The sequence below is a fragment of the Aspergillus fumigatus genome, chromosome 2 (genome assembly GCF_000002655.1).
Source record: "Aspergillus fumigatus Af293 chromosome 2, whole genome shotgun sequence".
In the NCBI taxonomy this organism is placed as follows: Eukaryota; Fungi; Ascomycota; class Eurotiomycetes; order Eurotiales; family Aspergillaceae; genus Aspergillus; species Aspergillus fumigatus.
Window position 1 is genome coordinate 1,114,779 of NC_007195.1, and position 23,282 is coordinate 1,138,060.

The 23,282-nt window shown below is 49.2% G+C and overlaps 6 protein-coding genes across 6 annotated transcripts; 3 read left to right on the forward strand and 3 right to left on the reverse strand.

Moving 5' to 3' along the window:
* Positions 1-2,669: 2,669 nt before the first annotated feature.
* Positions 2,670-4,690, forward strand: AFUA_2G04080 (acetate uptake transporter family protein). The gene is made up of 3 exons (XM_744447.2): positions 2,670-3,523; positions 3,600-3,774; positions 3,834-4,690. The coding sequence occupies exons 1-3, from the start codon at positions 3,117-3,119 to the stop codon at positions 4,155-4,157; spliced, it is 906 nt and encodes a 301-aa protein (XP_749540.1). The 5' UTR covers positions 2,670-3,116; the 3' UTR covers positions 4,158-4,690.
* A 1,001-nt stretch (positions 4,691-5,691) lies between these two features.
* AFUA_2G04095 (uncharacterized protein) lies at positions 5,692-8,495 on the reverse strand. The gene is made up of 4 exons (XM_744448.2): positions 7,182-8,495; positions 6,806-7,125; positions 6,636-6,751; positions 5,692-6,578 (listed from the first exon to the last, which is right to left on the reverse strand). Exons 1-4 carry the CDS (start codon positions 8,152-8,154, stop codon positions 5,825-5,827), a joined length of 2,163 nt encoding a protein of 720 aa, XP_749541.2. The 5' UTR covers positions 8,155-8,495; the 3' UTR covers positions 5,692-5,824.
* A 2,311-nt stretch (positions 8,496-10,806) lies between these two features.
* On the reverse strand, positions 10,807-13,680 carry AFUA_2G04110 (ENTH domain protein). The gene is made up of 5 exons (XM_744450.2): positions 13,215-13,680; positions 12,906-13,143; positions 12,635-12,825; positions 12,465-12,576; positions 10,807-12,411 (listed from the first exon to the last, which is right to left on the reverse strand). The coding sequence occupies exons 1-5, from the start codon at positions 13,260-13,262 to the stop codon at positions 11,171-11,173; spliced, it is 1,830 nt and encodes a 609-aa protein (XP_749543.1). The 5' UTR covers positions 13,263-13,680; the 3' UTR covers positions 10,807-11,170.
* A 1,399-nt stretch (positions 13,681-15,079) lies between these two features.
* AFUA_2G04120 (uncharacterized protein) lies at positions 15,080-16,518 on the forward strand (the record flags this gene model as incomplete). Its single annotated transcript, XM_744451.2, has 3 exons — positions 15,080-15,172; positions 15,222-15,947; positions 16,008-16,518. The coding sequence occupies exons 2-3, from the start codon at positions 15,388-15,390 to the stop codon at positions 16,516-16,518; spliced, it is 1,071 nt and encodes a 356-aa protein (XP_749544.1). The 5' UTR covers positions 15,080-15,172; positions 15,222-15,387.
* A 405-nt stretch (positions 16,519-16,923) lies between these two features.
* AFUA_2G04130 (40S ribosomal protein uS17) lies at positions 16,924-17,962 on the reverse strand (the record flags this gene model as incomplete). The annotated part of the gene is made up of 3 exons (XM_744452.2): positions 17,672-17,962; positions 17,125-17,363; positions 16,924-16,992 (listed from the first exon to the last, which is right to left on the reverse strand). Exons 1-3 carry the CDS (start codon positions 17,844-17,846, stop codon positions 16,924-16,926), a joined length of 483 nt encoding a protein of 160 aa, XP_749545.2. The 5' UTR covers positions 17,847-17,962.
* A 77-nt stretch (positions 17,963-18,039) lies between these two features.
* Positions 18,040-23,119, forward strand: AFUA_2G04140 (kinetochore-microtubule binding complex subunit SPC105; the record flags this gene model as incomplete). The annotated part of the gene is made up of 5 exons (XM_077804073.1): positions 18,040-18,505; positions 18,571-18,919; positions 18,977-21,570; positions 21,622-22,243; positions 22,305-23,119. The coding sequence occupies exons 1-5, from the start codon at positions 18,263-18,265 to the stop codon at positions 23,117-23,119; spliced, it is 4,623 nt and encodes a 1,540-aa protein (XP_077660237.1). The 5' UTR covers positions 18,040-18,262.
* Between the last annotated feature and the right edge of the window lie 163 nt (positions 23,120-23,282).

Here is a 23,282-nt window from a genome sequence, read left to right on the forward strand (position 1 = left end):
GTGAGCTTTGAAACCGGTACTTTGATTAAGCCTTGGATGATCTTGTCAAGAATGTCAGTATCAACTGCTCTTACGCTGTACTTTGATGACGATGGGCCGGATCTTCTACGCTTGTTCATCCTGCTATGAAGCCGTGGGGAAAAAAAGGGATGACAGTCCCATCTATTATTAGTCACCCATGTGGAAAAACTAAATGAGAGATTGGTAGGTAGAAGTGTAAGACAAGCAAGTCCACCCCGTCAGATCTGAAGCAATGGCCTCATGCTAAACCAGTTATTCGTCACTCAGTAATATCATCGACGTACGGAGTAAGTAAAGGTCAGCCGGTCAGACTTCAGCCGCTGATAACTTACCCAAGAGGGAAACGGCGGGCGGGAAGACGGCAGAAAATCAAGCCACAGTCCGAGGTTTTCAATGATATTGTTATCATTTGTTGAGTCGGAGTTGAAACTTGAGAGCGAGCTCGTAGCCTAAGTGGATAAGTTCGTGTACTCTGGACGTGTTTGGCTTTGGTGATCACTAATGGAAACTGGGCCAGCCCAATTCTTACCTTAGCGTCCTTGTGTGACAAGCATCCTGGCAAGCCACGTCCGCCATTGGTGCGTTTCTCTCCCACCGGGGAAAGCTGATTCATAGTTTCATGTGCTTGCTTACTCACCGGGGAGGTTTAACTCAGCTTTTCTTCCTCCTTGCTTTTATCTCGCTTTCTCTGTTGTACTTTATAGTCTGATTTTCTGAGCATGCAGTAGCCTATGGATAGGATCTTCCGGTCGATCATGAGGAGAATTATTGATATGGTGTGCAGTTAAATACTGCATACAAGCTATGGCGCATGTAGAAGGATATGAGCTGCGGGAAAGTTTGTCATCGGGGCGATCCGTATTCCACAAATCAGCGCTAAAAGCAAAATGGGTGTGCTCATCCTCCTTAAGGGATGATGTTTGCTTGTCAAATTGTCGAAGAGAATGCCGAACTATTAAACTGCATCTACCTAGTAGTGCACAGCTTCCTCTGTCGTCTGTCTCTTCTTGTCCGACTCCAAGCTCTCCAGCTCTGTTACCAGCTCATGTTCCATCCCCACCCTGTAAGACTAAAGAAAAGCGCGAACTCGTATGTGCTCGGTAGGACAGGCCAAGGGAGACCGCAGAGTACAGGACGAGGTAGTAGTGGAGACAATGTGCATGAGGGATGGAGACCACAGTTCAGTCGTAGTATCATGGATAGATCGGCTGCCTGCCTGCCTAAATGGGCCCATGAGCATCACAGTTTCCCGATTAACCCGTTCTACAATCAACTACGAAGAAAGCTCCTCGCATGGGTTTCATTTTTGTTTCATCAATCCTGGCCGAGATGGGTTAATTAATTCTGACTGGGAACAAAATTGAACTACAATCGAGCCTAATTGAGAATCTGAAATTAACAAGACGAGTAAGGGGAGAAAGCGGGAATATCAATGACGGAATCACCGGCACAGAAACTTGCCGCGTGCGGAGAGAAGACCAGGAGTTCCCAAGTAAGGTGGCATTATTAAGTTGCCTCGTCACGTTGTCCATTCTGACAGGATACCACTCAGTGCTCACGTCTATCTAGGTACACGTCCGAATGCAGGCTGGTAGAAGTCCATCAGAGCCAGGACACAAGAGTCAACTTTCATCAGAAGTAACCCCCGTAGAGTAAGGTAGACTGAAGAACGGGAATAATAATGTTTCTTGTCCGTACTACTCTGCCAGCTGTGGTGTTATTAATCTCCTCTGATGATCTTCTCAGATTTGCCTCTTTCCCCGGAGATTATTCCTCTCCACTCCCTTCTGTGTAGGTAATCCCCCAGTCTTGGGATTACAAATAGTACCTTAGAAATACGTACCTAATGTACAACCCGCCAGTTTCTGTCGAGCCAATCACAGCGATGCATGCTGGGTCAAGAAAAACTTCCTTTTACCCAGAAATCCTGGAAAGTCTTCCGTCTCCCCATTAGTCTTAGGTTGCTGGACAAAAATTGTTTGTATGTTTGATCGACTTGCTCTTAGGTAGCCTCCAAGCCTCCAAAGTTAATCTCCTCCCCGCTTTTCTTCCTTTCCTCGGAAGAAAAAGAAGGCAAGTCACATTATTTGCACAATTGTTTTTTCTTTTCTTTCTTTTTTCCTTTTTTTTTCTCGGCATAAGTACGTCGATTATTTGATCTTACCCATCATCTCCACAACAGCAACTTATCCAATACTAGCTGCCCATCACCTCCTCCAAACCAAGACTTGAGAAGTCAGTAAGACTCAATTTCCCCGGCTTTCGTCGAAATCAAGAACCGTAGTTTCTTTGGTCCCATCCTGGTTTCATCCTCTCTCCTTCCATTCATCCATCCACTCCATTTCATCCTCCCAGTCTCCAGACTCCAGTCTCCAGACTCCAGTCTCCACATTCCCTCGTCGACGGGCGGAGTACTTAAAGTTAGTGCTCATCCACCAGGGTCGCATCCTTTCCAGAGCAGACTATCTACTATTTAGTAGTCTTGAAATTTAGTCTAGGTTGCTTACAACCAACAACTTACGAGACGATCTAACTAGTTGATTCTGTGCTGGTGCCTCGACCTCACTGCTCCGCTTAAGACTAGCCTGGACTAAAACCCTACTAACGGCCCTTCATCCCGATCAGGTAAGTTGCTCTGTTTTTTTTTTCCTCCCCCTACCTTTTTTTTGTCCGTGTCGTTTGTTGTTCTTGTCGTGCTTCTCTGGTCTGGCCTCTTTGAAATTATTCTGGTTCATATTTTTCTTTTTTCCTTTTTTATTTTCCCTGTAACCCTGAAGAGAGTCAAGGGAAAAAAAGAAAAAGAGAAAAAAAAAAGTAAAGAAACAAAAAAAAAGAGAGGTACCATCAGGATTAATATTCAGCATATATCCTCCTCCTCCTCCTCTTCTCTCTCTCTCATCCTTTGGATCCTTTTGGTTGTCTTCAATAGCTGTGCTTCTATTTTGCCTTTTTCAATTCCCAACCAGCAGTGCTGTGTGGTCTCTCTCCCCTTCCACCTACCTACCTTTTATAATCCTCCACTACTCCAGCCAGCTGGATTCTTCACTTTTATTTCGATTAGTTGCGGTCATCTGACACTTCTCATACAAAGCACCATGTCTACCGAGCAGAACGCAGCCCTTGAAAAGGATGTCGGTCCGGATAACAGCATCAACGGCACTCCTGAAAATACCAATGCTCCGCAGCTTACCTCGCAGATGACCCACGAGGAGCACGAAGTGGCCAAGGCCGCTGCTCGCTTTGGCTATGGTCCTCTGGCCAAGCCCAATCCCAACGAGTACAACCTCCCTCCCTTCGGAGGAGAGTTCCAGCCTGGTCTGTACAAGTCCGTTGAGAAGCGCAAGTTTGCCAACCCTGCTCCTCTGGGTTTGTGTGCTTTCGCCCTTACCACATTCGTTCTGAGCTGCATCAACATGGGTGCTCGCGACATCACTGCTCCCAACATTGTTGTTGCTCTTGCTTTCGGTTATGGTGGTCTGGTTCAGTTGCTTGCTGGCATGTGGTAGGTGCTTTCTGTCTTCGTTGGAGCTCGAACTCCATGATCGTAAACTGTTGTCGCGGCCGCTCACACAGTTCAGGGAAATGGCCATCGGTAACACTTTTGGTGCCACTGCTCTGTCCTCTTATGGTGGTTTCTGGATCTCCTTCGCTATTGTTTTGACCCCCGGTGGCTTCAACATCGAGTCAGCTCTCGTCAAGGCCGACAATGGCAGCACCTCCATGTTTGACAACTCTTTCGGCCTGTTCCTGATGGTGAGATCTTCTGCTCGGGTTTTGTCCTCTTGTCAGCGACCACAGCTAACAACCCACAGGGCTGGTTCATCTTCACCACCATCCTGCTGTTCTGCACCCTGAGATCTACCGTGGCTTTCTTCCTCCTGTTCTTCTTCCTCGATCTCGCTTTCCTCCTGCTCGGTATCGGCTACATCCAGCGCGACAGCGCGGGCAAGCCCAACCCTCCCGTCATCAAGGCCGGTGGCTTCTTTGGTCTCCTGGCTGCCTTCACTGCCTGGTACAACGCCCTGGCCGGTATTGCCGACAGCAGCAACAGCTTCTTTGTCATTCCCGTCGCCCACTTTCCCTGGTCTCCTACCGGACAGGCACGGAGAACCAAGACCGAGCGCGAGACCGTCTAAGCGCGATCGTATATTAAAAAGGCTGCAGTCTTCTGAGAGAAGCTTATACCTGTTGCGCCTAGTACATCAGTCTCTGTGCGTGATTGAGGGATCGGCAATACGGCACGATCCCGACTTTTAATACTTCAGATACCCATTCTCGTAAGATCATTGCTGTTAGGTTATTTCATGTCTGAGCTTGGTCACTCTGGGCCCAAGCAAGAGAGACCTGAAACCGCAGCAGATCAAGATGGTCTTGTGGACATGTTTAATATTGTTTTTCCCTTTTGCTTTGTGTTGGGTTCCGACCGCTGGTATAAATAATGCGTCCAGGATTGGATAATGATGGTGCCTGTTGTCTTTGACAATGGGCGAGGTCAGTCTGTACTTAGTTGGCCGTCGATAATGAAATGTTGACGATAATGCTGTCCACTGTATCGTATAAGCAGCGCTCGCGGTCGTCCACTCGAGTCATTGCGCCAGTGCAGCCTTATAAGTTAGTACCATCGAGCAGAAGGCCCAGACCATATCAGAAGCCAATGGTCAGGCCTTTGCATCAGCTTAATCGCATTAGCAATGCCGGTATGGTTGTCAACATGCTGCATAGTCTCAACTTGCAACAAACCACCTCATCAGTAATCAACTGAAGCCACAGGAACGAACGTCAGCCAAATCAGCTCATGGATCAGAGCAACATAAATAAGCTTTAGGAAAACCTACCACCACCAAAACAGATCAAGCTTTATAGTCAACGTTAGTATAACCCAGTTAGTAAGTATACCCCATATGGGCAATTAGTAACCTAATCAAGTCGAGCCCATCAACGGAGCACGTTTGACGGACTCGCGCAGCAGCAACACGATAGTAAAAAAAAACAAAACACAAAAGAACAAGAACAAAACAGGAGCTCGGGCTGAAACTGGGCACCACACCCTATATGTAATCTACCTTGAGGCATTTTTTTTGTTTTTTCTTCTTCGCTGGCAGCAGGGGTAGTGACCCGGTGTGGGTCAGCAGCAGTAGTTCGGTGATTTCTCGGTTTTCAATAGTTGACTCGCGCTGACTCGAGCTTTTTGTCACTCTCTGGTTTTCATTTCTAGTTTTCGATTGATTGGTATTGTTGATGGTGCTGCCCTACCTGACTCAAAGTCTTCTTGGCTCGCTATTATGTTATTTTGAGAACTTCAATGTTGTATGTTAGATGTCTGCTGCGGTGTAGATCGAGTTAGAGATATACGGTCAATTCTCGGTGCGGCGCAAACTCGGTTTTTGGGCTGTGGCCGAGTTATACCCGATATCATGGGCAGGGAATGAACGGGATGTTGCGTCATGCGTGTGTCAGATGTTGTTGTTAGACTCGGGGATGTGCAACGGAGTATATTATTGATCGTACGGCCTCCTTCAGGTTTCGATCCTGGCTAGATCTGGCTAGGCGATCGGGATGTCGGTTGAAGGGAGGACTTGATCCCTGTCAGCTTCTCCCCTACCTTCTCTGTAGTATCGGCTTATATTTAGTTTGGCCTCCGGGGGAGGTACATATTGCGAATCTCTACCCAGACACCTGCCCATGTGCGAGACTCTTCTACGGATGCGTGAAGAATGTGTCATATGTCCAGCCAATGTATTCGTCAATCATGCGGTATATACCATGTCTCATCATTGTATCATACATTAGGGTCCGTTGTATATTAACACAGGTTCAACCGACTGGCATCGGCATCAATGTGAATCTCGTCCCACAACTCGCGCAGTGAAGTCAAGTAACAGCGATCCACGTAGAAGTATCCCAGCAGAAGCTCTCGCAGGTCCTGCCAGGAGTGGAATCCCTGGTTCCTCACGGCCATAGTCAATTCAGTCATGAAGAACGTGTGCTCGCGGGCCAAGAGCCGCGAGCTGCAAGCCCCCACAAACAGAACCCAGATCAATAATTCCCGACACAGGTTGAAGTACCCAGCCGGGATCGTCGTTTCAAGTGCGACTCGGAGTCCGACAATCGGCTTCGAAAACACCGGACCCATCGCCGGGTAGAATTCCCATATGGTGGAGTTGTGGAACAGCAAGCACGCTAGCCGGACGCAACCTTCGATCGTTGCGTCCCCCTTTGTTTCACCGGTCGGCGTGTATCGGTCAGTGTGTAGGGCATACTCGACGTAGAGCACTTCTGTATTGAAGTAATCCTCCGTTTCGTCGTCAAAGCTCTGCGATGACTTTGGATCGCCTTTGATCCACTCCGCATACCAGATTAGTTCAGTCAGGTCGTATATCGCCTTGGACATGGGTTCACCAAAGACGCCGGGTATCTCAAACAACTGAATCAAACGCGATGCAGTCCTAGCATGATCTTTGCTAGGGGGTATAAGCGTAAGCCCAGAGGGACGAGCGTAGCGGACGAAAGGGAAGATCGGCTTTGTGAATGCCATGCACGCCACTCGAATGTCGGTCCTAGTTCGGGTCAATCATACGCGTCAGGGCCCAAAAACTTCGCTCGGCTTGACTCACCATGATATCTGAAAGCGGACATCCGGTGGCACGTCAGCAAAGCTATTTCTCATAGCAACCATCTGTCGTAACCCCGCCAGATGAATTTTTAAGTAGTCCGGATTCCCCGACGCAATCTTTTTCCCTCGTCAGTAGGGTTGTGAAAGCCGGGACAATGGGCCATATCATACCTCGATTGTGAGAAGAATCGACACCGCCGCAATGAGTTCGTCGCTAGAGGCTTTAAGCGGGTCCGATAAGCTCTCGTTGACCAGACGGATCGTCTCTCCACGATGGTGAAAGGTGTCCAAAATCAACGGGCTCGTCTGCGCTTTCGCGGGATCAACCAGTGGAAACTCCCCGGACTCTAAGGCGGCATTAGACGCAGCGACACAGATACAGGCATGTAACGAAGCCGGATCATGTTGGACCAGGGCCGCCCAGTGAGCCTGTAACCGCGGTGCAAATCGTCGTTGCAACGGATATGCCAAGCGGGTCAAATTGCACAAAACTAAAGTCCACTATTAACAAAGAAATATCATCCTCAGCTCAGACGAGTTGGCTTACAGTGCTGCAGATGTCGGTACATCCTATCCGAGAGAGGCGTATGCAAAGTATTGAAGGGATCTTTCCCTCCTTGGCCTAATCCATCCCATGGGGGAGAGGATTTTGATTGTTCGGGGTCGACTGATTGAGTCTGTGAAGGCGCACCGACGCCGTAGCTCTCCACGTTGTCATTCCTCTTCGTGACAGCAAGCTCAAATTGTCCCTCCTCTTCCTTGATCTGTAGTTGACCTTGATCGTGTTCCTGTTCGGCCCGTTGGTCGTGCTGTGTGGAGGGAATGGTGGGTGAAGAGGTGGTAGTATTCTGTTCGAATGCCGGAGACGACGAGGCCGAACTCGGAGCAGGCGCTGATGCCGCAGTTGCGCTGGAGGAATTAGAGCTGGTGGTCTCAACAGGCTGAAATGCAAGATGCTTCCATGTCTTGCTCTTGTAACGCTTAGTGTTCTCCAATCTCTTCTTGCGATTGTGCTCCGACATCACATGGGAGCGAATACGTTTCAGCGTCTCTTCTCGCGTTCCTTCTGAGACCGACTGCGGATCGGTATGGACCCAGAACAACGTTGACCGGCCATTGGACGCATTGGTGGTTTTGCGAGTCTTGCGAAGCTTCGAGAGGGCGCCCTTGCCTACATCTTGACGATTTTTTGAATCCGAGTCGGCAGAGCGCGATGCTGCAGCTACGGATTCGTCGGGGTTATGTGATAAGGAGGATGACGAGGGAGCGACAGCAGGAACAGTAGTTGTCCCAGCCGACGAGACGGCAACAAAAGGGTGATGGACAAGTTGAGGCTGTTGCTGTTGGTGGTGATGATGAGGATAATTATAATTATTAAAGATAGTACCACCTGAAGTATTCGAGGTAGTAGGAATGGCGGAATCCCAAGCAGCTGGTTTACCTAGCATGGGTAAGACCTGCTCGTGGCCGCCGGCAGGAGAACATGCCGTTGGCTGGGTATAGGGGTTCTTGGCATCCATCGGACTTCAATCAGCAATCACAGTATTTGCTGATGATCCTCAGGTGTATTATTCATTGTTTCTAGAGTTGGCAAGAGGGGACAAGAATTGGAGGAAATGGGTTGGATAGTGACAAGGTGAAATGGACAGGGTACCCAAAGCCAAGGGAAATGCTGAATGGTCAGCACACTGCCCCTATCAGGAAAAGCTCATCATGTTTTTCCCCTAATGGTGGACTGGGCTGAGGATTAGGACGGGGACTTTTGACCTGCACTATATTGGTGAGAATAATAGAAATAATATATGTGGGAAGAGCAGGACTGCAGAAAGCAGCCAGCGACGGAGGTCGTAGGCCAGTAGCAGTAAGAAGTGATCACTTGTTAGGGCGGTGGATGAGTCGATGGAAGGAAGAGGGGGGAGGGGACAGCGCGATGATTCCGTAAGCGCAGTCAATTTGGGGTCATTCTTTGTCCGTCTCGTTTTCACGTTTATTATTTCATTTGGTATTTTGTCTTTTTTTTCTAACCATTTTTTTTTCGTTCGCTTTTATTTTTACTTTTCTCCAGCTCAAGCTTACTCTCCCTTGATTGAAATTGTGATTTTAATCGTGGATAACCACAATGACGATGGAACAATTTCTTCTGGCTGAAAAGTCCTGTTCTCCGTATGAAGCCATAACCGATGGCGTGGGTCTCGGTGCATGTGGCCAGCCTTGAAGACATCTACGGAATAGCGCAGAGAACTACGGAGTATGGAGCACCCCAAGAAACTTGAAGAAAGAAAACAAGTGGTTGATACTGATAAGAAGAGTCAAAAACACGAGGCCAGACTCCGGATGCTGTTGCTGCCGAAGACCGAGTGGAGCCCTGCACCGGTATTGACTCTATTCCGGCATTAAAATTATGAATATTCGATGTGAATATAGAGGTAAAATACAGAGTCAGTAAAAAATAATTATGAAATTGTACGACCGACACATGAGCCAATCTCAAGTGCACAACATTTGCTTTTACTCCCTCCTTGTATTGCCTCGGCATTGAACCTTTCGTCCTGTCTTGCCATGAGGAGTGAACAGATGTACTGGAGTCTTCAAGGACTGTCCTGTCATTCATCAGACCCCGTGTCAAATATTCCGACTCCGCAATCCACATGTTTTTGATTGCTTTCGATCAGACACATCCTCGATTCACCGTTATAGACTATCTTGTAGGTTATTTACCATGTGTTTTCCCATCCCCTTGCGGCTTGCATGGTTGTTGTCTCGGAGACTTTGAAGGACCAGCTGGAAAAAGCATCAGCCTACAATATCAGAGTATCACACTACTATCTTCCTCACACAATCGTCAACGTTTGATATCTATGCTTCAGTCAGTTCATCGCTATGACACAGTGCACTGTGCAGGATGCATGACTCAGGGGTTCGAGCAACCTCAAGCCAAGCACTGAACATTAGTAGATTAACCATGCATTTGAATTTTACCTATCTTGAAAGTAGCTATGGCGTACACAGTTGGAAAGTCTGAGGCTCCCAAGTCTCCGTTCTGCGTCCCCACCATGTACAGATGACCTCTCATATTTAGACGGTTGAATCACCCTTGTTGGCGCTTCTTGGAGCCTCGAACCGGTTTCCACATTCCGACTGTGTGGGTATGCGTCTCCTTGGCCTTTTGACTTTCAGCGCATCGTGTCTGCTCAGTGTTTCTGATCACTATATGGAGTATCTACTCAGCATCTGGTCAAAGCGGTACACCGAAGCAGAGATAGAATATACAGACACTCGCCACCAACGCCACTATCGAGTACCAGATGCAGAAGTCGACAGGCATCCCTGCATCCAACGTCGCCATCAATTGCCCCATCCCAGACGCACTAAGAGGCGGAGAACTTGGAGTTTCTGCATGACCATTAGCCACTTGCAGGATGGTTGATCTGACAGCAGAATCTAGCCGTCGAACTGGATATCTTATAAGGTAGATACTCCGTAGATTAGGATCTTTTTTACTGTCCGCTCGCTGTAGGTCTAATTCTGACTGCATAAGCCAGCCTTGGCCGTGTAGACTGTAAACTCACGATCCGCAGTACGGCCATCGCACTCATCTCGAACGCATCCAGATTCCTGAAGAAGAAAACTCGGTCCGGCGTTGTGGGCCTTTGGGCCTGGAAGTGCATTGCATACGAAATACGGCGTGGGAGGTCTTTGCTTCATTTGCTCCCTTGCTTCGTTGCTCCACCATCTCGACTCTCCACACGGGCTGGAGGCCGCCAATTGATGAGATGAGACTTGGGACGTCTTGGACAATCTAATAGCAAGACGACCTCGTATCGCGTATAACTGGCCACCATCCGCAACTGCTTCTTAGACGGATGCGTTGGGGACCGCTAATGCGACCCCCTTGAAGTAGCTCTCAGGGCGATGCCGTCGGACCACCAAGGCAAAGGTGTCCCGCATAAATTGGCGAGCATTGGTAGGTAAAAAGAGTGGATGGTATCTGTTGGCGTTTCACATACCAGAGAGATTTGTCATGGTATTGGGTCCAATAGCACGAAAGTTAGAATTTGTAACAAGAATAGGGTCGGCCCATTGACAGGTACATAGGTACCTTTGTGGTATGATGTGATTCTGAGTATCATGATTCTAGGGACTACATAGCTTCTGATTGGGAACCTTCATGGTAGGGATGACTTTTTGTCCCAATATACTGGGGACATACCAAACCAAACACATATCAGGACTTTCCAAACTGCATGCTCTACTTTACTGTTCCAAGCCAACTTATATATATCGTCCTCCATTATCTGCTATGCGCTGTTTGTCTTAACGAGAAATGCGCCCGCGCTGCGGACTCGCTCAATGATACAAACATCAGGGGCCTTGATGCACGAATCAGTGACAATGCGGACAAGAAATACAGGTATATGGTAATCAGCAGAAAGAGGGACGCATAAAGACACAGAAACAAACGATAAGATACGCTATGTCCCGGTCAGCCATCTAGACTTCACTTCCGGTGACTATAAATGTGGACAGCCTGCTATGCTAGGCCATCCCGGGCCGTGGAAAGACTGGCACTGTTTCTAGCTTTTCAAGTCCCCCCATGGTACCCTGCTGACCACCGACATGCCAGCCCTGGCCGGTTTGTTGGTTTACAAAGGCACTCTGTCGGAAGGGATTCGTGCTTCCCGTTGGATTCGGCCGTAAGGGTGCTGCGGCTGGAGGCTGCAGTCCTTGACTTTGCTGGGGAGGAACAGAGGAGCTCCGAGCAAAGGGATTGGTCCCTGTTCGGTGAGGCCGAAGTGGTTGTTGCGCTGGACTCTGAGTCCCTTCAGTAGGACCTGAACTGACTTGTGGATTCACCGTCGATAGGCGTCTGGCAAAAGGGTTCGTGTTTTGACGGCTCAACGGAGACGCCGGCACAGCAGTCCCTGTTGGTGTGCTCATCAACATTGACTGCCTAAAAGGATTGGTTGATTGTTGTTGCGGCTGCTGCTGAACACCCAATGCGGGTTGTTGCTGCTGAGAAAATGACGCGACACCGCTTTGCGGTATGGGGCTAAGATGGGTTTGGAACCCATATGTCTGCGGCTGTGCCGAGTAGCCGCCGAATCCGGCCCCAGTTGGCATAGACTGGAGTGGTTGAGGGGCTTGTGCTTGTCCAAATTGGTTATTATTCTGCTGAGGGAAGGGTTCTCCAAAGCCGGTCGGTTGACCAAAAGAGGCCCCTTGAGGCTGTTGCTGGAAGCCCGTCTGTTGGGTATAGAGCCCTGTCTGCTGCGGCTGGAAGCCCGTTGGCTGGAAGGGCATGGTTTGCTGTTGCTGCTGTGCTTGGTACGGGTGCTGGAAATTTGTTGGTTGTGCTGTAGGCTGCGGATTGGGTTCGATAGGTTCGAAAAAGTCAATCAAGTCCGCAGGATTGGTTTTCTTCTGCGGGTTCGGTTCTGTTTGTGGGCGGCTCGGGGCAGAACTCATATTACTGGTATTCTGAGGGCCCCCAGTAATACTGGACTTCAACGCAGTGTCTGCTCCACCATTCTTTGCGCCTTTTCGAGCCAAATACTCCCTTCGGCGAATGTTGAAATCAGGGTCATTGAGATCATCCTCAAGAAGGCGCGTCAAGTCCGTCGAAGCGTGTTTGAGTTTGGGTATTTCCAATCTGGTTGCAGATTGAAAGTGCCTAGCGACACCCAGGAACTTCACGACCTCCTCCGTCTGTGCGGTGAAGGTCTTGTATATCTCTAGAGCCCGCTCGCTGTCCGGCCTCGACATCTCAAAATAATGCTCTAACGGCCAATCGCGTCAATACAGTCACAAAGCATCGGGACAAGGAACCTACCTAGAACGTTTATTGTACCCTCATTCATGACCGAGTATAGAGTCAGTAGGTCCAAGGTAAGCAACCGGAAGGCCGTGAGCGTAATTTCGTTTTCCACTTCATCTGTCAGAAGCTGATGGCGAACTGTCAGTCACAGATTTAGCACCAGTCACAGTAAGGTGAAGACCCACGTCGCAGCGTAACAAAGCCTTGATCTGCTTCTGAACAATCTCTGTTTCTCTCAGTAGACCCTTTTCAACTGTCAATCGCTTCATTCGTCCTTGTCCGCTCCGGACGTAATCGGTCTTTGTGGCTTCGAACGCTTTTGCGCGCGCCATAAGGTAATCGGCGTATCTTCGGATGTTATGCCCTTGTGATTGTACTACAGGCATGAGCCATCAGCATTGGACATGCACATTCGTCAAGATGCTTCCGTCCATTCAAGCCCAGCTTGCAACTAACCTTCTGAGTATCCGCTGATTGCTAACTTGGTAGGGTTCTCCGCCATGTATTGTAAAGTGGCATCCAATTGCCCCTCTCGTATCATAAGATGGACAACAATTAGCGCCTTGAACACGATCGTCCATGTTGAATCGCGCAGTCGAAATTGCAGTGTCCTGAATATCTCTGCAACACCCGCCTCGCCCGTATGGGTCGCAACCAGGATGTGTTCGATGTATTTTGATTTAGGAGCCGCAAGCTGTCCATCAAGAAACGTATCAGCGACCATCCAAGAGTATTGGCAGAGCCGAATGAATTCATTTGACTGACCTTGACCTTGGTGGCCCCCTTTACGGATTTCTCAAAATTTTGAGACATTGTCGGCGATGTTTAGGTACCGAACTTGGGGGTAATAATAAGAATCAGGGAACCGCCGCGATGGCCCCAATAGCGGGAGTTGTTGGGACTTCAGAACCGTGCCTGCGGAGCAAAGAAGTATTGCAAGTTGTATCTGAAAGGACTCTAGATCGACATGTGTACATGAGCACCAAATTTGATCATGGTGGTTTAAGAAGCCATGCTGCGACGCCACGTTCTCACGGAGTAGTCAGGAAAGGCGATAAGAGGACACTGGTCACAAGCCCTTCGATCGAGGCGGAAAAGGGGGTCTGATAAATACTAAAGGGAATTAAATCGCACAGATCGGTGGAGAGCCTGGTGCTGGTGGTTGATTTACTGCAAGAGCTTGAGCTCGTTGGCTCGATGGTGTTTGGTAGACGAATGAGTTGCGGTGGAGCTTCTGGCTTAGATGATGATGATTTTCCGACTACTGCAACATGACTAGCGCTGGCAACGTATCAGGTAAATATCTGTGACGCAGTTTGATAACCCCCAGTATACTCACCAACAGTTAAAGCCTCAATCAATTATTTCACTCTGACAATGAACGCACTCTATGGAGATATAAAGTCACTTGATCAACTCAAAACTTCCCAAGCATACATAGTCTTGCGATGTACAGCTCTTCAATATATATATCCCTATCAATGAATATATTCACACAGCACTGACCGAAACCATGCAGCATTTGATGCTTGTGTTTAAGTGCCTTGATCACAATTGAACAAGCCACTGTTTATTCACTTCGCTCTGTTATTGTAAAACCGTTAATCAAATATGGCAAATGGCAGTGGGCATGGGAGGCGAGACCTCATCCAGCATTTGTCCTATACCTCGACCAAAGCCGGACACTTCTTCGTTAGAGCAGATTCGTTACCCTCCTCTGATCTGCCTCTCATGGATATGAAGTCTTTGACCACCTCATACCCGTCATTTAGTCCATCCCAGCCAGCTGCCCCAGTCTCTCTCTAAATTCTCTGTGACTACGGAGTTCTCTTCACTACAGCCCTTACAATGGTCCTCAGTCTAGCCTCTACCTTATGTTGGTTCGCTCTCTTCACCTCTTATTCACTCTCATATCATCTTTGCGAGATACTTGCACTTGTGTTGGTTCCTACTCTCTTACTACTCATCATCTTACACAATATTACTCCTGCGTCCCTTACTCAAGAACTACAGTACTCCTACTTTCTGTCTAGGTCAAAGATCTCAGAGGCTTCGTGAAAAATAACTTCAAAATGCAGCTTGATTTTTCAACCAGACGTCCACAAGTGTCCTGGAATGATGACAAGAGAGTATTCCTATGTTGTCTCTATAAATTTTTTGAGCGAGACGGCACTGCGTTTGAGAAAATCTTCAATGCTAGATACAAAGGGGACCTAGAGGACAGCGGCTTCGCTGATGGGAGAACTTCTAGCAAAACATTGAACACTCAATGGGTGGACATGAAGCGACATGGGGATCCTATCTGGGGCCGTGTCCATAAGTCTCCTCTCAACCAAGACGATTGGTTACCAATCAAAAACATAATCATCGATGTTGCTCAGTCACTTGGAGTCCCCCTTGCTGAGAAGGAAATCGATGATATAGACACGTCAAACTACCGCTCAAGGGCCGCTAAATCTGGCAGGACCATTACTTCCGACCCAGTTGTTCCAACCTCAAGTTCTGTAAGTTAAATCATGAATGTTGGAGGGAAGTTTACTAAACATGGATAGGAGAACTCTACACCCCACAGCGCTACTTTTGTTCACCACCAAAATACCTCGTCAGGATGCCATAGTCCTAGCGTAAACGTCTTGAAACCATCAGCACAGCCCCTGACTACACATGGTGGAAAGGTCTGCTGGTGGTGCTTGGACCAAGGAGGTGACGCAGCTGAACCTAATGTAGGCGTGAGAAACATATGCGAGTAATGGTAGCTAATGTGCCCAACAGACATCTTTGAGCTCTCTGCGAAGCGATTACCTTCCGCCGCTTCTATATAGATGGTCGAACGCCGACTCGCAAGGCATCAATACTCGGAAGCGGTACATCGCCGGCTTATTTGCTGACTCTGAGGTCAGCAAATTCCTTCCTGACGAAATTTCCCTGGAAGAATTCGATGGTTGTCCTGAATCATGTCAGTATCGCAAGCCATCCAAGCCCCTTCATCTCCACATTTCAGTCTATCCTAGCCCCCATCCACCGAGCACTGTGGGGAAAGGAAGGAGCTATGGTCTCGATCATCGATACAAGGAAGCTTACAGGCCCAGTGTACTTCGCCAAATCCCTTGTACAGCAGAACAAGATCCGAATCCGGGGCTATAATGGCGTAGGAGAATATCTTATATGGGGAGAGATCCAGACACCTGCGATAATTTGCTCTTTCAAGATCACTACACTCATCCAGATTGCGCACAAGAATGAAGATATCGGCAGAATTCTGCAACTTGACAAAATCGCCTCCTGTAAACGTGTTCGGGGAAAGCTACGAACAGTTCTTTCCAACGAGACCGACAGTATGAATTTGGATCATGCTTCTGGTGTCAGCTTGGGTAAATTACTCCGCCTGATCAATGTGCCCCAGGCATATTATCAGATGGTCGGTGAGGGTATCCTCAAGTCATGGCAGCTACAGAAGCACGGAGACTGGCAGGAATTTCTCCAAGGACTTGAAGTTGGGTTTTTCACCTGGTTACGTCAAACAACCCTCAACTGATACCCAGACAACTTGGATGCAAGGCCTACAGGAACAGCTCTGGCTAAGGAAATTGGAAGAAATCATCTTGTTCAGCATGGCACCGTTGTGCATGAAGAAGAGGAAGAGAGATTCGAAGAGATAGAGGAAGACAAAGATGAAGACGAAGACGAAGACGAAGACGAAGAGGAAAAGGAAGAGGAAGATGATGATAGTGACGACTTTCAGTCTGTCATTGGCACGCCTTGTCCAGTTCGACTAGCACATACTGTCTCATCTATCCCACCACCGGACCCTCGGCCTGTCAATCGAATTGAGCTCTACAATCCCGCTACCAGAAATTGGTCTCTGGCCGAAGAATCATCCACTCCTACGGAGATCGAGGCTTTCTCTCGAGAATCCAGCGTGATTTTCTTGGATGACTTCGAAGAAGAAATTGAAGAGCTCGGGGATACGATCATGGGGAAGGATATTTCTGATCTGTCTACACCCGAGCATCCACCCAAGGATCAATTCGCCTCAGATCGCGAGAGGATTAAGCGTTTTCTAAAGTGAGACTTCGTCAGGACTTCTCAGGTTTGCGTGCTCGAGATGGGTCTGTTGAAGGGTCCAGAAGGCCAGTTTCCAAAGGAGCAGAGTGAAGGACACAAGACAATATCTAGTCCCCTCCCGCCGTTAGATACGAGCACAGAATAAATCAGATTCTAAGTCATGACAAGAAAATTCCATTCCCAAAGCTGCCGTGCGTGGTAATCCCTCATTCCGTGGTCTGCTGTAGAGATTGTATGTAACACAGGAGGATCAAATTTTTTTGTATTGGATATTTCCTGCAGGAGGGTACCTGGGACATAGAATCGTTGAAACAATCCCAACCCGCCAGATCATTTCGCTTATATCCAGTCACGCCGCTGCCCTAGGTTTTGATTTCCAGTGAACACCCCCTTCATCCATTATCGACGTTTAGAACTTGTTGAATGCCTTGACGGCCTTGCCGGTACGGGGCAGGACACGCAGGACGTTGAAGCGGACCTATTAGATTACAAGTTAGACAGGATTGATACTGAGGGTGGATTGACGACCGCTCCATGATAATTTCCATTTCAGCATCAACCGCTGCCGGAAATATCGCGCAGAGCCGTTCCTTGGAGGATTTCCACATACAGTCTTGCTCAGAGGACGGCACTGGCCGACGGTGACCCAGTCACCCTCCTCAACACGGAAAGCAGGAGAGACGTGAGCGGCAAGGTTCTTGTGTCTCTTCTCATAACGGTTGTACTTGGGGACGTAGTGGAGGTATTCACGACGGATGATGATGGTACGGTGCATCTTGGTAGAGACGACACGGCCGGTCAGGATACGACCACGAATGGAGACCATACCGGTGAAGGGGCACTTCTTGTCTGTTTCAAATCAGCAATCTGTACATATTCCTCGACGCCTAGCCAACAGGATTCGATCCCCGGGTTTTGGAGATGAGGAATCCCAAACTCCGCGATAAAGGCTACGGTACTGGATTTCGGTACGAAACCAGTCGCGCAATCGTCCCTTTCTGCCTTCTCTTCCCAGATTTTCTGCGCCATAATTCTTGTGATTGCCTTTTTATATTCCGCGCGGTTTCCTCATTCCTCAAACCCAGGTAATCGTAGCCTCTGTGTCCGAGTCTAAAATCCGGTGTCGCCGGCAGAATCTCAGAGTAGGTCGCTCATACCAATGTAGCTGCCCTCAATGGCAGTCTTGGGAGTACGGAATCCGAGACCGACATCCTTGTACCATCTCCGGGTCTGGCCGACCTTCTTGCTCTTCGCCTTGGTCTTGGAGTTGAGGAAGATGTGAGGCTGCTTCTGGAACGCACGTTCCGACTGGACGGTCAACTCGGTAGCCATTTTTGCGAGAATTCAGGTCGACGAGGAAGCGAAGTCGAGCTGGATATAAAATTCGTCGCGAAGGGGGGTGTCGGGTCGGGGCGGTGGTCGACGTCGATGTTGAGGAAGATTTATTCGACGATGGCTCGATATTCCATAGTGTGAGTGTGCGATGAGGACACTAGACTAAATACGGAATGGTGCGGTTCGGCTAGGGCTTTTTTGGTTTGTTTACATTGAAGGTGGTCACATGAGCGGCGACCGGGAGACGCGCTTGTTGATGTATGTTGTAGTTTGTTGACGGCGTCGGATTGATAATGCTACTTTCCGTTTGAGAACAATCGTGATTCATATAATTGGCGGTAGAAATCCGCCTTTGATCAGTGATCTTGGAGATTGCCTAGACATTTTCTTGTATATGTTCTTCACCTGCCCTCATGGTGTCCCGAGGTGACTCCGCGGGGTCGGGTCGTCCGCGATCTCGCCGTTCCATTGCCCATGTGCCTCGTTCGAGATTGACCTCTGGGCTAGATAAAGAAAATGCCACAGCAGATATAGGTGCAGCTCAAAGTCAAGATGGCTTCGCGAAACGTGCGGGAAAAGATAAAAAATCCCGTAGTAAGAGCTTAGGACCTGGTGGTTTGGATGCGCTTCAGGATTCAAATGGCAATCGGCGCAAGGTACTTTCCTGGCCACTCAAATTGTTTATTTTGTAAGACATGATGATGACTGAAGTATCATTTAGTCTACCATAGCTTTTCCGCTCAAATCTATTCTCAAACCGACAATTCCTGTCTCTCCCGTTCGAAACATTCCATCTTTCGAAGAAACGCGCAAACACACTCCAGCGCGCGGCGCACAACAGGACGGTGTCCATGGCGATAATAAAGATAAAGGGAAAGGAGATTTATTGGTAGACATTGAGACTCCCGCGCAGCCGTCAGCGTCTGGCCCAGAGGATCCAGCCAATCCATTCGATAGCTTCAATGCGTCATCTGCGATCGCCGCCGCAAGAGAACAGGAGGAGAAGGAGAGGAGAGAGCGCGAGCGTCAGATTATTCTGGAAAAGAGAGAAGCGCGCCGAAAATCAATGGGTAAGTCAGCGTCTTCTTCGGAAATCATACCGTTGGCTAAAACTTGTCTGCGTAAAGCGAACCGCCGCGTTTCTTTCGCTCCGGAGGCAACACTACACACGTGGAACGTAGTCGAAATTCCTGATGATTCGACTTCCTCATCGGCTTCTAACTCCACCCGGCGTGCTTCGTCCCTCGCTGAGAACCAAGCGCCGACACCAGCGGCCATTCAGAGAGAACCCCCGTCCACACCTGACACTGTAGCGGAATCAGACATTGCATTTTCTCCGGTGGAGTATCCGGACCTGCAAGAGCTCAGGAATCGTTCGTTTTCAGCGTATGATGAACACGCAACTTCGCAAGATCTGTCGTCTAGTCCATTCAGCGGAGGGTCTGCAGATGGCTTGGAGGATACTAGCCTTCAAGACGTTCCAAGGGAAGGTGACGATGACGATGATGACGACAATTCCTCAGGCTCCGGATTTGATGGGGAGAGTACGGCGATGAGTATGGACAACATGACTGTTCATTCAACTGCGAGTGCCCGTTCAGATCGGTCGAGCTCTAGTACCAGTTCCAGCGCCCGCCTGAACGAGGCCCTACGCCAAGCAGCTAAAGAAGCTGGAACGAGAGGCATTGACTACGATGAGGATGGGAAGATGTCAATGGAAATCGCTGACCAAGAAATCACTGGCGCTTTCCAGCCATGGATCAAAAAGGGCCAAAGGCAAAGTTTTGAATGGGAGGATATTAGCGCTTTGCATGACCAAGAGAATATCAACCCATCGCACAACTCAATCCAGTCATCGACTGTTCCCAATGATTCCGCGGATATCGCAGACGAAGACCTCAGCATGGAGGTAACTAACGCAATTGGGCGTATCATCCAGCCAAGTCGTCGCCAGAGCACCGTCCGGCGCAAGTCAATGAGCGAAGAGACAAACTATGATGAGCAAACAATGGAATTCACGAATGTGATTGGTGGCATTAAACAATCTGCATCTCCCACCAGGTCCGCAGGTGGCGAAAGTAATGCTAGCGACGAGGAGATGACAATGGAATTCACCTCTGTTGTAGGGGGTGTTCTCAACAAACCGTTTCAGACTCAGCATTCTGAGGAAGCAAATACCGGTGGGTGGAACGATGAGGATGATGGTGGCAGCATGGAAGGCGAGGCAGACATGGAGATGACAGGGGCAGTTGGCGGCATTCTTTCAGCAACCGGGACTCGAGATGGGCAGGACGAAGACCAGACAGCTGGAATGGAGCTTACAACTGCCATGGGACGAATTTTGCCAGCGACTGTCGACCAAAACCAGGAAAGGAGGGACGCGAATTCTGAGTCAGAGAATGAACAACCCCAAAGCTCTCCCTTCCAGGAGAATGTCCGACAATCTCCTTCAAAATCGCCAGTTTCTTTCCACCTGGCTGCTATTGCCTCTGAAAGTGGAAGCCCCAGTTTAGCCAGTGTCCGACCTCGATCAACTAGGCAAAGCCTGAGCCGTCGGATGTCGAACACGCCGTCGGCACACTCGCCACACCAATCACCAGTGAAGAATACATTGACTTCGCCAAAGGACTCAACACCCCAAGCCAGTCAATCCATGACGCCCAGCAAGACTCCTTTGAGCATGACAAATAACCGAAGTGCATCGCCGAGGAAGCTTTTTCAGTCTGAGACCCACCTTTCTGCCAGCAAGGATAAATCCCTTGGCCGCAAGAGTCTCTTTGGATCTACTGCGGTGACCGGTGAAGCCGTCCCCCTTTTCGTACTACGCCCTCACGAGAAACGGCGTTCATCCGGTCTTGGAATCGACAAAGAGGGTCTAGGCTCGCCTCGCGTGGCTGCTATGCTTGATAAGAGACGATCAATCGGAGAGGACGCTCCACGCTTCGTTCCTCAAGAGCAGCCAAAATCGGGTGTGCGCTTTGAAGATCCTCTGAAACTCCAAGAAGAAGTCGACATGGAGCGTGAAGAAGAGGAGAAGCGGGAAGACGGTCATATTCCCCCATTGCAGTTGGATCCTACTGCGAATCTAAAGGATATGATTTCGAGCCTCACACCAAAGAAGAACAAGCTCCGTGGCCGCAAGAGTTTACACGTGGGTGCTGCCCGGGGTTTATTGGGCAAGCGACCCGTAGAGCTAGATCAGGATGATGAAGAGGAGGCCGATAATACTCCTAAGCGCTTGAAGGGCCGCAACGCCAGCCCAGTGAAGAGCATCAAACTTCCGGCACCGCCGACAAAGGATGAGACGGTCGGACATTTGAAGCGCTCACCCACTCGTAGATCTGTTGTTGCACCACCCATTGAAGGTAGCACGACCCCAAGTCAGGAGCCAAAGACCAGCTCCTTGTCGCTTACTCCGGCGAAAGACGTATCCGAGTCTTTCAACTCCAGTACAGAATCAACATCAACTGAAGAGGGCAATGTCGCTCCGCAAGATAGCGAGCCCGAATTTGAACCTATTCAGCTACAGGATTTCTTGAACATGACTAACATCCATTTCATGGAGCTGACTACAACCAAACGAAGGCATACTACAGCCCCTGGGAGTGTGAGTAAGAGGACGGCTAGGCTCTCTGCTGAGTCCAAGGCCGCCACAGCCAGTTTTGAAGATTGTGTCGCTGCCGGTTTCTGTACTGTGCCCATGCTTGAGTTGTATCAGCATGTAAGCTGTCTGCTTTCCCTTCGACCTAGATGTTTGCTGACCCCTTCCTAGTCGTGCCGCGAGTTGAAATCCTACATCTCTGAAGGCCGACAGGTGATTCGATCCATTGAAGCCGAGACATACGCTGAGAACCCGCCACTCTTCCGAGAATATGCCACTGCTCCGCCAGACATCCGGCTGTTGATGGACAACCAGTTCCGGAATGTCAAGACCCATGCTAGATTACAGAGCAAAGCCACATGGTACGAATGGCGTATGAAGCTTCTTGAAGGTCTGAAAGAAGGCCTCTACCGGCATGTTGATGAGATGAAGGCGGATGGAGATCTATTGACAAAATATGAGACCTTGCTCGATGGCATAGTACCTGCTCTTGTCGAGAAACAATCAGCGCTGCAAGAGGAAGCCGCGAACTTACAGCAACTTACGGACGAGATGGAGAGTTGCGACCAGGATGAACTGCGAAATGCGCGGGAGAAGCTCTCCAGCTTAGAGGATGAGATAGAGTTGAAGAAGAAGCAACTGCAGGAGCTTCAAGGCCAGGTGCAAGAGAAGACTAACAGTCTTGAGTCGGGAGCGGAACTCAAAGCTGAGTTCTTGGCGCAGATCAAGGAAGCTGAAAGGGTAAAAGAGGAGTGCCATGGCTGGAGCGCAAAGGAAATCAGTGAATTGACGGGTAAGATTACTCGGTCACTTGAATATTATGCATGCTCGACGATTGCTCACAATCTCGATAGAATCCGTTCGGAAAACTGAGCTTCAGACAGGCTGGTCTATTGTATCAGCCACCCCCTCCGGCTCACCCGCAGGCCCTTTGTTGACCATGTCATACCGAGAGCAGCTTCAACTCGTCTTCCACCCGGCGACCTTTGCTACTGAAAACGCAGCTCAACCGCCATCCAGCATTGACGAGAAGACAAGCCCGCATCTTGAGTTGAAATACCACCCAAGAAACGGCGCCAAGTCGACGGTACGAGCGCCGCAGCTGTCTCCTATCGCCTTGTTAGTCCTCAAATCTCTTCAGAAGCACCTCAAAACCCTAGAGCACAAGACAGCCACTATAGCTCCGAAGCATCTCTTGCGCTTCATCTCAAATGCTTGGAACTCCGTGCTCAGCCTAGAGGAAGAAGCCCGCATGCTTGAATTCTGCGGCGTAACTAAACTCAGGCTATCCGAGGACGAAGACAAGCTGTCGCTTAGAGCCCGATGCACTATTCTCGGAACTGACACAGCCGAGGGCCGAAAAACACAGGCGTCCAGATCCACAAAGAAGCACGCAAGCAATGAGAAACAGCGAATCGACGTCGACTTTGGAGTGAGAACCCACGTGGTCCAAGACAATGAGTCCGGCGACGTCGGTTCTTTGGATTTCGAGATTGATGTGATCGCCAGTAAGGTGTATGGTTTCGGATCTGGCAATGACCTCGGCATGTCTGAGACGGAGATGCGAACCATCCTCTGCAAGGAAATGGGGGAGAAGACTGCCGGAGCACAACTTGGGAATGGTGTTTGGAGTAGAGCCGTTCGAATGCTTACAGGGACTGTTTTCTAAAGTACCTATGGATAGACAAGGACAGAGTATGGGGTGTCTACGGCGTTTACTTAGCTGGGGCGTCATTTAAGGGCCAAGGTGATTGTACACAGGCGTTCCGAGTTCTTTCGTTTCAGGGTCGGCGTTCGTTGATTCAGTGGTCTTCCTGAAGATATCTCATTTG

Coding starts and splice junctions, on each gene's coding strand:
- AFUA_2G04080 (XM_744447.2), top strand. CDS start 3,117: ATGTCTACCGAGCAGAACGCAGCCCTTGAAAAGGATGTCGGTCCGGAT. Junction 3,524..3,599: donor CAGTTGCTTGCTGGCATGTG/GTAGGTGCTTTC, acceptor CACACAGTTCAG/GGAAATGGCCATCGGTAACA. Junction 3,775..3,833: donor CTTTCGGCCTGTTCCTGATG/GTGAGATCTTCT, acceptor AACAACCCACAG/GGCTGGTTCATCTTCACCAC.
- AFUA_2G04095 (XM_744448.2), bottom strand. CDS start 8,154: ATGGATGCCAAGAACCCCTATACCCAGCCAACGGCATGTTCTCCTGCC. Junction 6,752..6,805: donor CGATTCTTCTCACAATCGAG/GTATGATATGGC, acceptor CGAGGGAAAAAG/ATTGCGTCGGGGAATCCGGA. Junction 6,579..6,635: donor GTCCGCTTTCAGATATCATG/GTGAGTCAAGCC, acceptor GACCCGAACTAG/GACCGACATTCGAGTGGCGT.
- AFUA_2G04110 (XM_744450.2), bottom strand. CDS start 13,262: ATGTCTCAAAATTTTGAGAAATCCGTAAAGGGGGCCACCAAGGTCAAG. Junction 13,144..13,214: donor AGGGGGCCACCAAGGTCAAG/GTCAGTCAAATG, acceptor CTTGATGGACAG/CTTGCGGCTCCTAAATCAAA. Junction 12,826..12,905: donor AATCAGCGGATACTCAGAAG/GTTAGTTGCAAG, acceptor TCATGCCTGTAG/TACAATCACAAGGGCATAAC.